Here is a 13,135-nt window from a genome sequence, read left to right on the forward strand (position 1 = left end):
TCAGTGAATTCTGCTGGAGCTACTCTAAGTGCAAATATCTTCTTGTACGTCCTACTACCATCTGCAGTGTGTTGAGTCACGTGATAGATCTCTATTGCCACCAGCTGATTGGAGGTTGCATTGTTAACTATACACAGAACTGTGCACAGGCACAAGCATATCACCTCATCCCCCTCCCTTTGGAACTGTTACATTTGCATTCAAATAACTGTGTCTTACAAAACATGATCTGCATTGCCATTTTACACATGTCATATATACAGTTCACACAACATGATACACCTGATCAACGTGTCCCTGGAGCATAGCTTATTGGACATTCACGATGACATCGCCCTTTTGGTCTTCTGAACTTTTATCGGCTGCTCCATGTCATTTTAACTTCTGGAAGACCGGTTTACTGGCAGGTCTTTTGTGCATCATCAGCTTGTTTAGCCTCTTGACATGATGCGCCCGGAAGACCGTTTTTCTTGCTGGTTTCTTTTTACCGCAGTGCCCTCAGTGATGGCCACGCGGCCGCCTGGGGAGGGGATGCCTTTTGCCGCCATTTTGTCCTGTCAATTCCAGGGAAGCTTCTGAGTCTGAGGAAGACACTTGGCTCACCCTCTTTTATTTTTGTTGTTTTTTTTGGCATTCATCTGAGCTGTATTGCTCCGCCAGCGACTTCTTCAATTTCCTTTGGCTAGAGGTGCCATTTTAGTGCTTTACATGGCGGGTTTGGGTCGGCACATTTCCCAGCGCGTTCCCTCCGATCTCATCCGCTGCTGGTAGTCCCAGCTCTGACAGTTTAACAGGGGTGCTGAGGCTGCAACCTGGGAGAGTACCAGTATCTCTGTGGAGTACAGAAATGCTGCCCTCTCTCAGCATGGACAGTATTTATACTTCCACACTGTAACTCCACTAGTGCTCCTGCTAAAGCGTCTCAGCCAACCAGCCCAGACTGCTGCACCCATGCTGAGATTATGCAGTCTAAAGGCAGGTCCTCAAGGCCCAGAGCTGCTCAAGGCCTAGCACTGCTATCTGCAGTCTCCAGTGAAATTTAACAGCCTTCCATAAGGCATACTGCTGTAGTGCTGGATAGAAGCATTAGGGCAGCAAAGAACTTATCAGACAGACACTAGAGAATGTAAAAGGGTGAGTAGTTAATTTTTGGATATATTATTGCAAGTTTTATTGGATAAAGCTGTGATGAAATGGTGTTTTGGTGACGACTTTTCTTTCAGAATTTTGACCAAGAGGTTGCAGTGATGAAAGGTAAAGAATTGTGGAGCAGTGGTGATAAGGAGTGATATTAGGGAAACAGGTGCCTGAGTATATATTCAGGGACAGAGATCCAAAGGCAAAGGGTAATAGGGGCCTCCTCTGATTTTCTCCTTCCTTCTCCTCCATCTCATCTTCCTCCTTGCCTTCCTGACATATGAACATACAAACAAGGAGCAGGAGTAGGCCATTCAGCCCATTGAGCCTGCTCTTCCATTTAATAAAATTATGGCTGATCTGATAGTAACCTCAAATCTGCATCCCATCTATCCTGCCCCTCAGCGCAAAAAATCTTAAAAACGAGTCTCACGATGCAACGCTGGAGGGGCAGGCTCAGATTGAACCACCCCACCAGCAACCTAGGTTTTTAAAAGAAAAAGGGTGCCCAATTTTAAAAATTGAAAATAGAAACACCCCTGTGCCATGCAACCACCCCTGTTGTGGAACGTCCACGCCTACCAACCACAGCGCTCCCCCACCTTGGGCACTTCTCTCCTGGGGACTGAACCCATGTTCTCCTCCGGCGGATTCTGTTCACCAGGTGCACGTCATAGAATAGAATCATAGAATCTCTACACTGTAGAAGGAGGCCATTCGGCCCATTAGATCTGTACCGACCCTCCAATAGAATGCTCCACCTAGGTCCACTCCAACGCCCACTCCGCCCTATCTCCGTAACCTAACATGCAAATCCCTAGAGACTGAGGGAAAATTTAGAATAGTCAATCCACCTAACCTGTATATATTTGGACTGTGGGGACTGATTGTGATGTCGATGTGAATAGGCAATCCAATGGGAGGGGAACTATCAGACATAAAGGCCTGATATTTATGTCGATACAAATTGGGATCCCGGCTTCCAAAGTCAGGATTCCTGTTATGTAATTGGCAGGGGGGGGCAGGGAAAATCAATCAGGGATATTCTGCCAGCATAAAAACCCGAACATCATTCCCACCCCGCAATAGCAGGAGCAGAAAATTCTCCCTAATGTTATCCAGTTGTAACCTTTCATCTGAACCTAGCCTTTATAGTTCCCAAAGTCACCAATCACTGATATTTTCAGTGTCAATAAACAGTAGTAATAGAAGAAAACATAAATAATTATTACCTTCTATATTCTAGCATTTAAAGTACAACCTTTTGATGGTATTTTGTACAAATGTCAATTCTGATGATGTATTTAATAAAAAACTTTCCATCTTATATATTAAAATGAGATATATATTTTCTCACTCCAGGTAAAGCTGCCTGTATTGCTGGTCTGTGTATTACACCCACTGAACTACAGTCCCGGGTTGGAGTGTTTCAGCAATACTGTCCTGTTACTCTTCAGTTAAAGGGAGAACTTGTAGATTGTTCTGTTGATCCTTCGCTAGAATTTTCAGCAGAATTCCAAGGACATTACTATAAAATGTCGTCAAAGAAGGCCCTGAATGTAAGTAAACTTGAGGTAGTCAAAAATAATAATGAAAATTAATTGAGAGCTGAAAAGAAGAATCCTTCAGCTTTGCTCATACTTGCCTGAATTACAAGAAGTGTTTCCCCATCTTCACAAATGATGGGACAGGATTTTTCAAATTGTAAACTTTACTGTCCTCCCACCTGAAGAGTAGGTGGGGAACACATGCCTGCCAATCAGAACAGGCCCAGAGTAATATAATACTCCGAGGGCTAGGAGGCGGTGGTCTCAACTCAGTGTTGCCAGTCAATCTGATAGTTCCAGCAGGGCCATTGGCAGCAGTGGCCAGAACTGGGACTACAAGTAGTTCCCAGATTCTAAGTCACAGGGTAGTATTTTAAAATGCCCCACTGGTGGTTTTGTGGGTGCATAGAACATAGAACAGTACAGCACAGAACAGGCCCTTCGGCCCTCAATGTTGTGCCGAGCCATGATCACCCTACTCAAACCCACGTAGCCACCCTATACCCGTAACCCAACAACCCCCCCTTAACCTTACTTTTATTAGCACACTACGGGCAATTTAGCATGGCCAATCCACCTAACCCGCACATCTTTGGACTGTGGGAGGAAACCGGAGCACCCAGAGGAAACCCACGCACACAGGGGGAGGACGTGCAGACTCCACACAGACAGTGACCCAGCCGGGAATCGAACCTGGGACCCTGGAGCTGTGAAGCATTTATGCTAACCACCATGCTACCCTGCTGCCCTATGCAGGATGGTGCAGGATGGAAGGGAGCCCATTTCCAAAGGCTTCCCCACTGCCCTTCCAACCGCCCCTATCATCCACATCCGAGGCTCTTAAGTGGCCAATTAATAACCACCTAAGGTGACTTCCTGCCTGGCCATACTTTTCAATATTGGGGACAGGGTCGGGAGGGGAGGTGGGGTGCCTCCCTCTAGGGGGCCTCTTTCTCCATGCTCTGCAAAGGTCTGCCCCTGCAGTGATCTTTCCTCCCCCCCCACCACCCCCAGCATCTCCATCAAGACCCCCACCCTGCCCTTGCCATCCCACTTAGGTCTTATCTCCTCTCCCCATCGTGAGACACGTGCATGTAGCTGATCCTGGACTCCAGGACTCAGAATCTGGGGACTGCTTGTTGTCCCAGTCCTGGCCACAACTGCAACTGGGACAACAGAGTTAATGGGCAATCAGATTGGCCAATAACTTGCTGAGGCAGGAGTTTATGAAGTATGCTTTTTGGCCTGAAATTTTCTTGGAGTTACATCCACCCTGCTACCATAATTTCACTGGAACTGTGCCAAAAGTCCAATCTTAGATGCATCAGTAGAATGGAGCAGCTCCAAGAATTTCCAGGCTAATACACAGTACAAGCACATTCATGGCATGGTCTTATTAATAATTGTTGCTAAATCTATAACTTCTATATTAAGAATTATATATTCATGCTAATAATGTGGAAGCCTAATTTTATATAAATTTTATTCACCTTGTCCTATTGAAAATAACAAGGATTTATATACACAATATGCACAGTTAAATAGTAAAGCATGGAGTAGCATCTAAATCTATTGAGAGAGATAATCGCAAATGTACAGTCCCATATTTTAAGAAATAACTATTTATGAGTTATATTTTTGTTTAACACATTCATGCCTTTTTTCTAGAAAATTAAGTTAATTTATGTTATCAACTTTTATCAACATTGCGATAAAACTGTATAAAACAAAAAAATGCATGAATTTCAATTTGTCTACTTTGTCTATTTTTCAGATCTTCTTGAATGATCCAGAGATGTTCTTACCTCCATTAGCTTCTCATTCTCTTCCAGATGTTGATATGCTACCAGTGAAGCTAAATGGGGCTGGAGTCAAGGCCAGGTTTCCGAAACAGGCAGAATTTCAGGGCTACTGCCCAGTTACATTTCTGGATGGCAAACAGAAGTAGATTCAATTCATCAATTTCTTAGATGATAAAGAAACTTTATAAACGCAGAAAAAATTGTGTTGACAGAGGAGTATTTCTAACTACTGTTTTGATCCTTCTCATCAGATATGAAGCATTGGTCCCTGGGCACATTGATTATGCTGCTGAGTACAGAGACAGATTGTATATTTTTCAGGATGAGGAACATCTTGATAAATTTATGCGGTAAATATCTATATCTCAATGTCCTCGTTGTCAAATATCAAGGACAAATTCTCCGGTTGTTGCGATTCATTTTCCCGCGAGCAATGCACCTCCGACGGTGTGGGGTGGCTACAGTGGAAAATCCCATTGGCAAGTGGTGGGAAGATGGACTGAGAACCACATAGCCGGATAATCCAGCCCCAAGTCTTTTCTATAAAGGTTGAATTTTATTGTAACTTTGTATTTCAGAATTTGATGATCCCTGACACACTTGTGCAGTTGAACATTTATTACACAGACCTTTTTAGGTCCTGAATTAATGCAAGTGCTCTGTTGGCAGAGTTGTACATACCAATACTGTTACTCTCTTGAGTATGTTAGGAAAACAAATGTAGTTTTAAGGGATTTATATTTGTATTGGTAGGCATTAGTAAAAGTTATAATTTTAAGTGTTCCGGTGCCTGGAAGGGTAAAACCTATACTTAGTTTTGTGCTGGACAAATGTGTTTGTATGTGTGGGGATTGGTTAAGTTCCAACTGTATTTCTATTGTGCTTAAAGAGGGTTATGGCGTGAAGAATAAGTAGCCCAGCAGAGGTATGCCGGAATTGCTTAGCAACTGGAAACCTTTGTAAGGTAAAAAATAGTGTTTAAGTTTTAGCTGGATATCTTGCATTTCGCGACAGGATGTTGGGGAGTGAGCATTCTGCCAGAAGAAAGTCTGGACAGGACGGGAGCTGCAAAGAGATGGGCTTCCTAGAGTACCAGTTACTGCCCAGATAAGCAGGGAATTGGGGCAGAACAAATGTCTCCCTCAAATGAGGTTAAATGAACAGAGACCAAGATATGTTCTGAAAAATTCAAGGAAGTATAAACAATTTGGGCGGGATTCTCCATTAGCCGACATCAAAATTGGGAAATGTGATTTGGCAGAGAATAGCTTCCGATGCCAAAATTGCAGCAGGTGCCGATTTGATGCCAAATCGCGCTTCTTCGGCACCTTAAAAATGGCGTCAATGCGTTTCAGTCCGGACGAACAGTAGGCACCATTTACATATCATTAGCGGGCCTGACCCGGTATTCTCCAGGGCCTCTGCGAATCTACGCTACTGATGGACCGAGTTCCCGACGACATGGTTCACTTGTGCTTTTAAAAATCATTGGCGCGATTCTCCGCAACCCCCCCCCCCAAAATGGCGTGTCACGTTTTGCAACAGGCCGCTCGGAGAATCGCCGCTCGCTGTTTCTCACGGCGACCGGAGATTCTCCGGCCCAGATTGGCCGAGCGACCTGCCAAACCCGACCAATTCACGCCGGCGCCAACCACACCTGGTCGCTGCCGGCGTGAACAGCGCGCGACCGGTGTGTGTGGGGCCTGTGGGGGGCAGAGGGAGGATCGAGCACGACGGGCGTGCTCAGGGGATGTCTGGCCCGCATTCGGTGCCCACCGATCATCGGGCCGGCATCTCTAAAAGACGCACTCTTTTCCCTCCGCCGCCCCGCAAGATCAAGCCGCCATATCTTGCGGGGCAGCGGAGGGGAAGACGGCAACCGCGCATGCGCGGGTTGGCGCTGGCCAAACTGCGCATGCACGGCTGACGTCACTTAGGTCCCGCCGGCCGCGTCATTCCCGCCGCGCTGCTTTGACGCAAGCGTCAAGGCCGGGCGCTCGGAATTCACGCACCGCCGCTCCTAGCCCCTGGGTGGGGGGGAGAATAGGGGGCAAGGAGCGGCCTCCGACGCCGGAGTGAAACACTCCGGGTTTCACTCCGGCGTCGGCTATTTGTCTCCCTTTGGGAGAATTGCGCCCCATGAAACCTGCATGATGGCTGCTGTGGGAGAGAGAGGGCATGAGGAAAGTGTCCGACATGGCCATAGTGTGCTGACAGTTGTGCAGCTGGCTGGGGGCTTCTGCTAGGGCTGGGCAGAGTAGCGGGGGGTGGCCAGGAGATGGGCTGTGGGGTCAGGGTGGATGGATACGGAGCACCATTGCCACAGCCAGCAAGGCAGCAATGCAGCTGGGCACACCGCTGTCAGCCCACTGTGAAATTAGGGCCACGGGTTGTATATGTGTCCCCCTCGGGCACCACCCTAGGTACCCTGTGGCCCCAGCTGATCCATCAGCGTATGAGCGCACGCCAGCACAACCCTTTTTGGCTGGTATAAGTGTGGGTCGGGAGTGTAATGTGTGTGCAGCTGCAGCTTGTCAGCCTCCTGAATGTCAATCATGGACCTGGTGAATCTCGCACCATTTTTCAGTGGAATCGAGTATGTTCCACGCGGCTCCGGTGCTGGTCCCTCAATTGTAGCGGAATCGATCCAGGTCCGACGCCGGTTGTTCTGTCGTACAAGTCCAAGGATTCGCCATTGGTGTTAACACTTAAGAGAGAATCCCACCCAGTGTTCTGAGTTAAAGAGACAATTGCAGTAACCAGATTTAAAGTCTGCAGACTTCGGAGGTAAATGGAACGTTTGATGCCATTTTAATGCAGTCTGGGAATCGAAAGTTAAATCAATTATGAACAGTTTGTACAGCAATCAAGACAAAGAAATCCAAAAGGAGGTGGTATAAAATCCAGGACTGGATTCGCACTTTGAAAGTGGAATGGTAGCTTTGTTTAAAATTTTCATTTTGAAAATATGGACTGCATTTCAGAATGCAAACTGCTAAGGGAAAGCATTATTATGAGGTAAAATTTTAAAGCTTTTTTTTGGAGTAGAGTTCTGAAACTCTCATGTGGCAATCACTTGTGGGGGGGGGAGGGGGGGGATTCTGAGAAGAGCTCCACAAATACTAACTTGGATTCAGCGCAGAGTGTGTATTTGACCGCAGCCATCTTGTGCGCTTAAGAGGGACTTTGTGTATTAATGAGACCATCGTAGCTTAAAATGTACTTTATAATCCATGTTTTTTGTAAAATATAGAGTACCCAATTAATTTTTTCCAATTAAGGGGCAATTTAGCGTGGCCAATCCACCTAGCTTGCACATTTTTGTGGGGCGAAACCCACGCAAACACGGGGAGAATGTGCAAACTCCACATGGACAGTGACCCAGAGCCGGGATCGAACCTGGGACCTCAGCACCGTGAGGCCGCAGTGCTTATCCACTGCACCACTGTGCTGCCCTCTGTAATCCATGTTAATCATAAAACCTAAAGATGGAATAAAGGAGTACTGTATTGCAATTCAATTTTCCTTGTTGTTAAAGCTAATTAGCTGCCCTGTGACTCTGTTGCTCCATGTTTTAATTTTTAAAAATTGGATTCAGAATTGGTTTGACACCAGAAGACATAGAGTAGGGTGTTTTTCTGAATGGAGGACTGTAACTAGTGGTGTTCCGCAGGGATCAGTACTGGGACCTCTGCCATTTGTAATATATATAAATGACCAGGAAGAAAACATAGCGGGTCTGATTAGCAAGTTTGCGGATGATACTAAGATTGTAGGAGTTGCGTATAGTGATGTAGATTGTCAGAGAATACAACAGGATATAGATAGGCTGCAAAATTGACCGGAGAAATGGCAGATTTGAATTCAACCCGGCCAAATGCGAGGTGATGCATTTTGGTAGATCCAATTCAGGTGGGAGCTATAAAATAAATGGCAGAACCATCAGGAGCATAGACACACAGATAAATCTGGGTGTGCAGGTCCACAGATCCTTGAAAGGGGCAGCACAGGTGGAAATGGTGACAAAGGAAGCATATGGCATGCTTGCCTTCATCGGATGGGACACCAAATATAAAAGCTCACAAATTATGTTACAGTTATATAGAACATTGGTCAGGCCACATTTGGAATACTGTGTTCAATTCTGGTCACCACACTACCAGAAGGTGCTGAAGGCTTTGGAGAGAGTACAGAAAAGGTTTACCAGGATGGTGCCTGTGTTGGAGGGTATTAGCTATGAGGAGAGATTGATTAAACTAGGATTGTTCACTCTGGGGAGACGGAGGCTGAGGGGCAACCTGATAGAAGTTTATAAAATTATGAGGGGTATAGATAGGGTGAACAGTTGGAGGCTTTTTTCCCAGGGTGGAAATGAAAATTACAAGGGGACACAAATTGAAGGTGAGGGGGGATAGTGTGACATTATCATAAATGTAAAGAACTGTAAGGGTTAATGCCATGTCCAAATCAACCACTAGAAGGAGCTAGATGTAGAACTATATAAGGCATTGATGCTAAGCCTTGTGGGTGAGAGGTTAAGGAGAAAGCTAGAGGACAGACTGAGGAAAGATAGTGTGAGTGAGAGCAGATCATAGTCAATGTATTAGTGTAGAGATTAGTAGTAGATGAGTGTTGAATGGTAGATTTTTTATTATCAGCTGTTTCTTATTTAGGAGTAATTGTCGAATCCAGTTAAATAGTGTTAATAAATCTATAGCTTTGTTCAATATATAAGCCATTTGTGGTCTTTGTGAACACTACGTCAACCATCCTAAAATTAGAACCACAAGGAACATCACATGGTACCAGGTGTTATTTTCTACAATTAATAAGCAGTTAGATTAAACAGGTTAGCTTTCAGAAGATGGAAGAAACCAGTTATGCTGCTACATCAATCATAAAATTCTACACAGACGAAAAATTGTGCGGTGGAGAGTCTAAAGAAGCCTGACTACTTCAGAAAAAAACGATAAACTATGTCAAAACTGGGCATTCTTCGAACAGTTTGAAGTTTCCTATCTGCCTCCGCGCTAGAAAATGCTTCCGATCCGAGAAGAATAATGCTTTTTCTTCATTGTAGGTTCATAATTTGGCTGGAACGCAAGCATTAGAACTTTATAACTCCTTTGAATTTTCTGAAGATGAGGATAAAACAAAATATAACATAGTGCTACAGAAATTCGAGGGTCAATGCAAAAAGCAAGTGAACTAGACCTGTGAGCGCTACATGTTCAGAAAAAGGCTGCAGCTGAAATGGGAATCGGTATATTCTTTCATTGCAGTCGTGTAATTTCTCTTCCGTTGCTGATTCAATGTTTCGCGATCAAGTTGTATTTGGGATTAATGACGAACGTTTGCGAGAAGAAATGCTAAAACAACCAATTTTGCTGCTAGTTGAAGCGATTAACATGTGCAAAATCAGTGAACAAGCATCCTCTGAATGCTGGGAGATCAGGGCAAACGAAAAAGGCACAAAGTCGGGAAACGTGGCTGATGCCATTAATGCTGTGTCGCAGCACAAAAAACTACGTGCAATGGATGCCGACCATTTTGACAGTGATGTCACAAGCATGACGTACACATGCTGTGGCCACACCCACATTTTAAATCATGATAAATGTCAGTTTGGGATCCACAAATTGAAATTTTTAGGACATATATCGCAGGAAGGAATTCAACCGGATCCAGACAAAATCAATGCCGGTACCAACTGATAAAAAAGCAATTCTGCGAATGCTTGGGTTGTAAACTTTATGGCGAAATTAATTCCCAACCTATCCAATCGTACAATGGCTCTACGCAACCTCATAAAAAAGAATGTTGACTTTAAATGAACACCTGAACACACAGCTGAGTGGCAAGACATTAAAACAGCTCTCACCACTGCTGCAGTGTTGATGTTTTATGACTTGATAAAGGAAATGAAAATCTCCACTGATGCCAGCAAACAGGGCATAGGCACAGTCCTACTTCAGAAAGATGATCAGGATATGTGGAAACCTGTAGCGTATGCATCTCGCTCAATGACTCATGTCACTACATCAAAGATGACCACACAGTAATTAACAGATTCCCACTCAAAAGAGACAGGATAGTTATTCCTCCATGCCTCCGACAAGGTGTCTTGCAACAGATACACGAGGGAACCAAGGTATTGAAAAATGTCGTAGACGAGCAAAACAATCTGTGTACTAGCCTGGAAGCACCAAGGATGTGGACAATCATGTGCAGGAGTCACAGAATTACAGAATTTCCAGTGCAGAAGGAGGCCATTTGGCACATCGAGTCTGCACCGGCCTTGGAAAGTGCACCCTACTTAAACCCACACATCCACCCTATCCCTGTAACCCAATAAACCCACCGAACCTTTTTGGACACTAAGGGTAATTTTGCCTGGCCAATCCACCTAACCTGCACATCTTTGGATTGTGGGAGGAAACCAGAGCCTCCGGAGGAAACCCACGCAGATATGGGGAGAACGTGCAGACTCCACACAGACATTTACCCAAGCTGGGAATCAAACCTGGGATTCTGGAGCTGTGAAGCAATAGTGCTAACCACTATGCTACCATGCAACCCACATGCCCACACGAATGCAGCATTTGTCAGGTGCATCAATGTGTGCAATGCAAAGGGAGCTTGGAAGAATATAAACTTATCACCAACCCATGGATGAAAGTTGGTATGGATCTATTCTGCTTTAAAGGTCATGACGATCTAGTCATAATTGACTAATATTCCACCTATCTCGAGGTGATTACGCTAAATGACTCAACAACGAGATCTATAATACGAGCAGGAAAATCTGTTTTTGCTCGCCATGAAATTCTATTACACATCGTCTCTGACAATCGTCCTTGCTTCACCAGCTGGGAGTGGACACAATTTGCAGAATGTTATAATTTTAGCCACATCACACCAAGCCCATTGGACCCCCAATCTAATGACAAATCAGAGGAAGGCGTAGGAATAGTCACAAAACTATTTAGCACAGCACTCAATGACAACAAAGACTTATCTTTAGCATTGTTGCTTCAAGAACCAGTCGCACCATCTGGACCTGTAAAGACTTAATTACCTACAAAGACTCGCATTCAAAGTATCATCTTACATCATTGGCTTTGTCTTTCTTTATTTGCTGTATTTATGTAACCTACCTCTTCACTCCAAAAGCTAGTGATTCCATATACACCTGTGGGATTTTAACCCAGTGCTGTAAGACTTCTTACTGTGCCCACTCCAGTCCAACTCCGGCATCTCCACATCAAAAAATAAAAGGTGAGAGCAGTTTACTGCTCACCCAGAGGGTGAATGAAATGAAAAAATGAAAATCACTTATTGTCACAAGTAGGCTTCAATTGAAGTTACAGTGAAAAGCCCCTAGTCGCCACATTCCGGCGCCTGGGAGGCTGGTACGGGAATTGAACCGTGCTGCTGGGCTGCCTTGGTCTGCTTTCAAAGCCAGCGATTTAGCCCTGTGCTTGTTAGTTTCCATGGCCGCTGGCTGCTGGTAGCAGATCCTTTTCATTCTTAACTAAACTGCTACCCATGCCAGCAATACGCTTGCGGCCTGTGTCCTGCACCCCCCTGTGGGGTCTACTATCGGAGCCCTCCTTGGGTGGGTCATGTGATACCCTGCCAGTGGGGTGGTACCAGGTTATTGGAGGGACGGGGGGGTGGATGCGGTGCGCCACCAACCAGCGCCATGCTTGAGGGTAGCATGCATGCGAGCAGGGCCCACGGGTAGGGCTCGGCCGGGGGGGTGGATACCTGTTGGGACCGCAGCTTCGGTGTGCTGTGGGTCCTTTGTGCGATGCACCGGTTGTGCCTACTTGTCTTGGGACAGGATGGATGGGGGTAGGAATGCAGTGGGAAGGTAGGGCTTGGTGACAGCCAGTGGTCTGCAGAGTGGGCAAGCTGATTGTATCAATGGTGGGACATCTGCCCTGCAAAGGGCACTGTGCCAGAGAGGGTGCCCTTGATAAATTAAAGTTAAAGCCCATGAGGTGGAAAGCAAAAGCAAACTATTGACCTGGTTAAATAATTGAACAGCGAGGTAGAGACATTTCGGATGTTGGCAGGTGCTATAATTGACAAAATGTAACACAAAGCTCTGTGTTGTGTTGCCAACCACTCATCATTTATATTAATGACCTGGATGATGAGATAGAAAGCTTTGCATTATAAATAACTGCCTGTTGCATGTATTTGGCATCATACCCAATATAGACAGCTGCATGTTGCTGCAATAGAAAAATAACTTTCTTTTTTGAGGTCCAGGTAGCCTATAATAGCCAAAAGGAGAAAACTGCAAAAAGGTGTGCAGATTTTCAAACTTCTGTCATCTGCCCCGAAACAAAAGGTTTCTGAAATACTATATATGTAGTGGCTGTTTTTAAAAATGTGTTTCCCTTCTCATAGCAACTCTGAATGTTAGTTTTATATGGAACATGAATTAGTATAAAGGAGATAGAATTGGCAGAAAATGTGACATATACCACCAAATCCTCACCATTTAGGTGGGTACTTTCTTTGGTTGCTGGAAATGACAACAGAAAATTAGATGTGTGCCAAAGTTGGTGAAGTTCTAGTAGAACAGAATTCCAGTGCATTTGTCAATCTGGGCCATCGGATGTACACCAGTAAAAT

At 45.0% G+C, this 13,135-nt stretch overlaps 1 protein-coding gene across 1 annotated transcript in view; it reads left to right on the forward strand.

Moving 5' to 3' along the window:
• The window catches only part of ak9 (adenylate kinase 9), a 457,701-nt gene that overhangs the window by 405,504 nt on the left and 39,062 nt on the right, over positions 1-13,135 (forward strand). Inside the window, exons 37-39 of the mRNA XM_038801009.1 lie at positions 2,500-2,696; positions 4,459-4,628; positions 4,738-4,836. Coding sequence (XP_038656937.1) covers positions 2,500-2,696; positions 4,459-4,628; positions 4,738-4,836 — 466 coding nt within the window. The remainder of the gene's footprint in view (positions 1-2,499; positions 2,697-4,458; positions 4,629-4,737; positions 4,837-13,135) is intronic.

The sequence above is a fragment of the Scyliorhinus canicula genome, chromosome 6 (assembly GCF_902713615.1).
Source record: "Scyliorhinus canicula chromosome 6, sScyCan1.1, whole genome shotgun sequence".
NCBI classification, from domain to species: domain Eukaryota; kingdom Metazoa; phylum Chordata; class Chondrichthyes; order Carcharhiniformes; family Scyliorhinidae; genus Scyliorhinus; species Scyliorhinus canicula.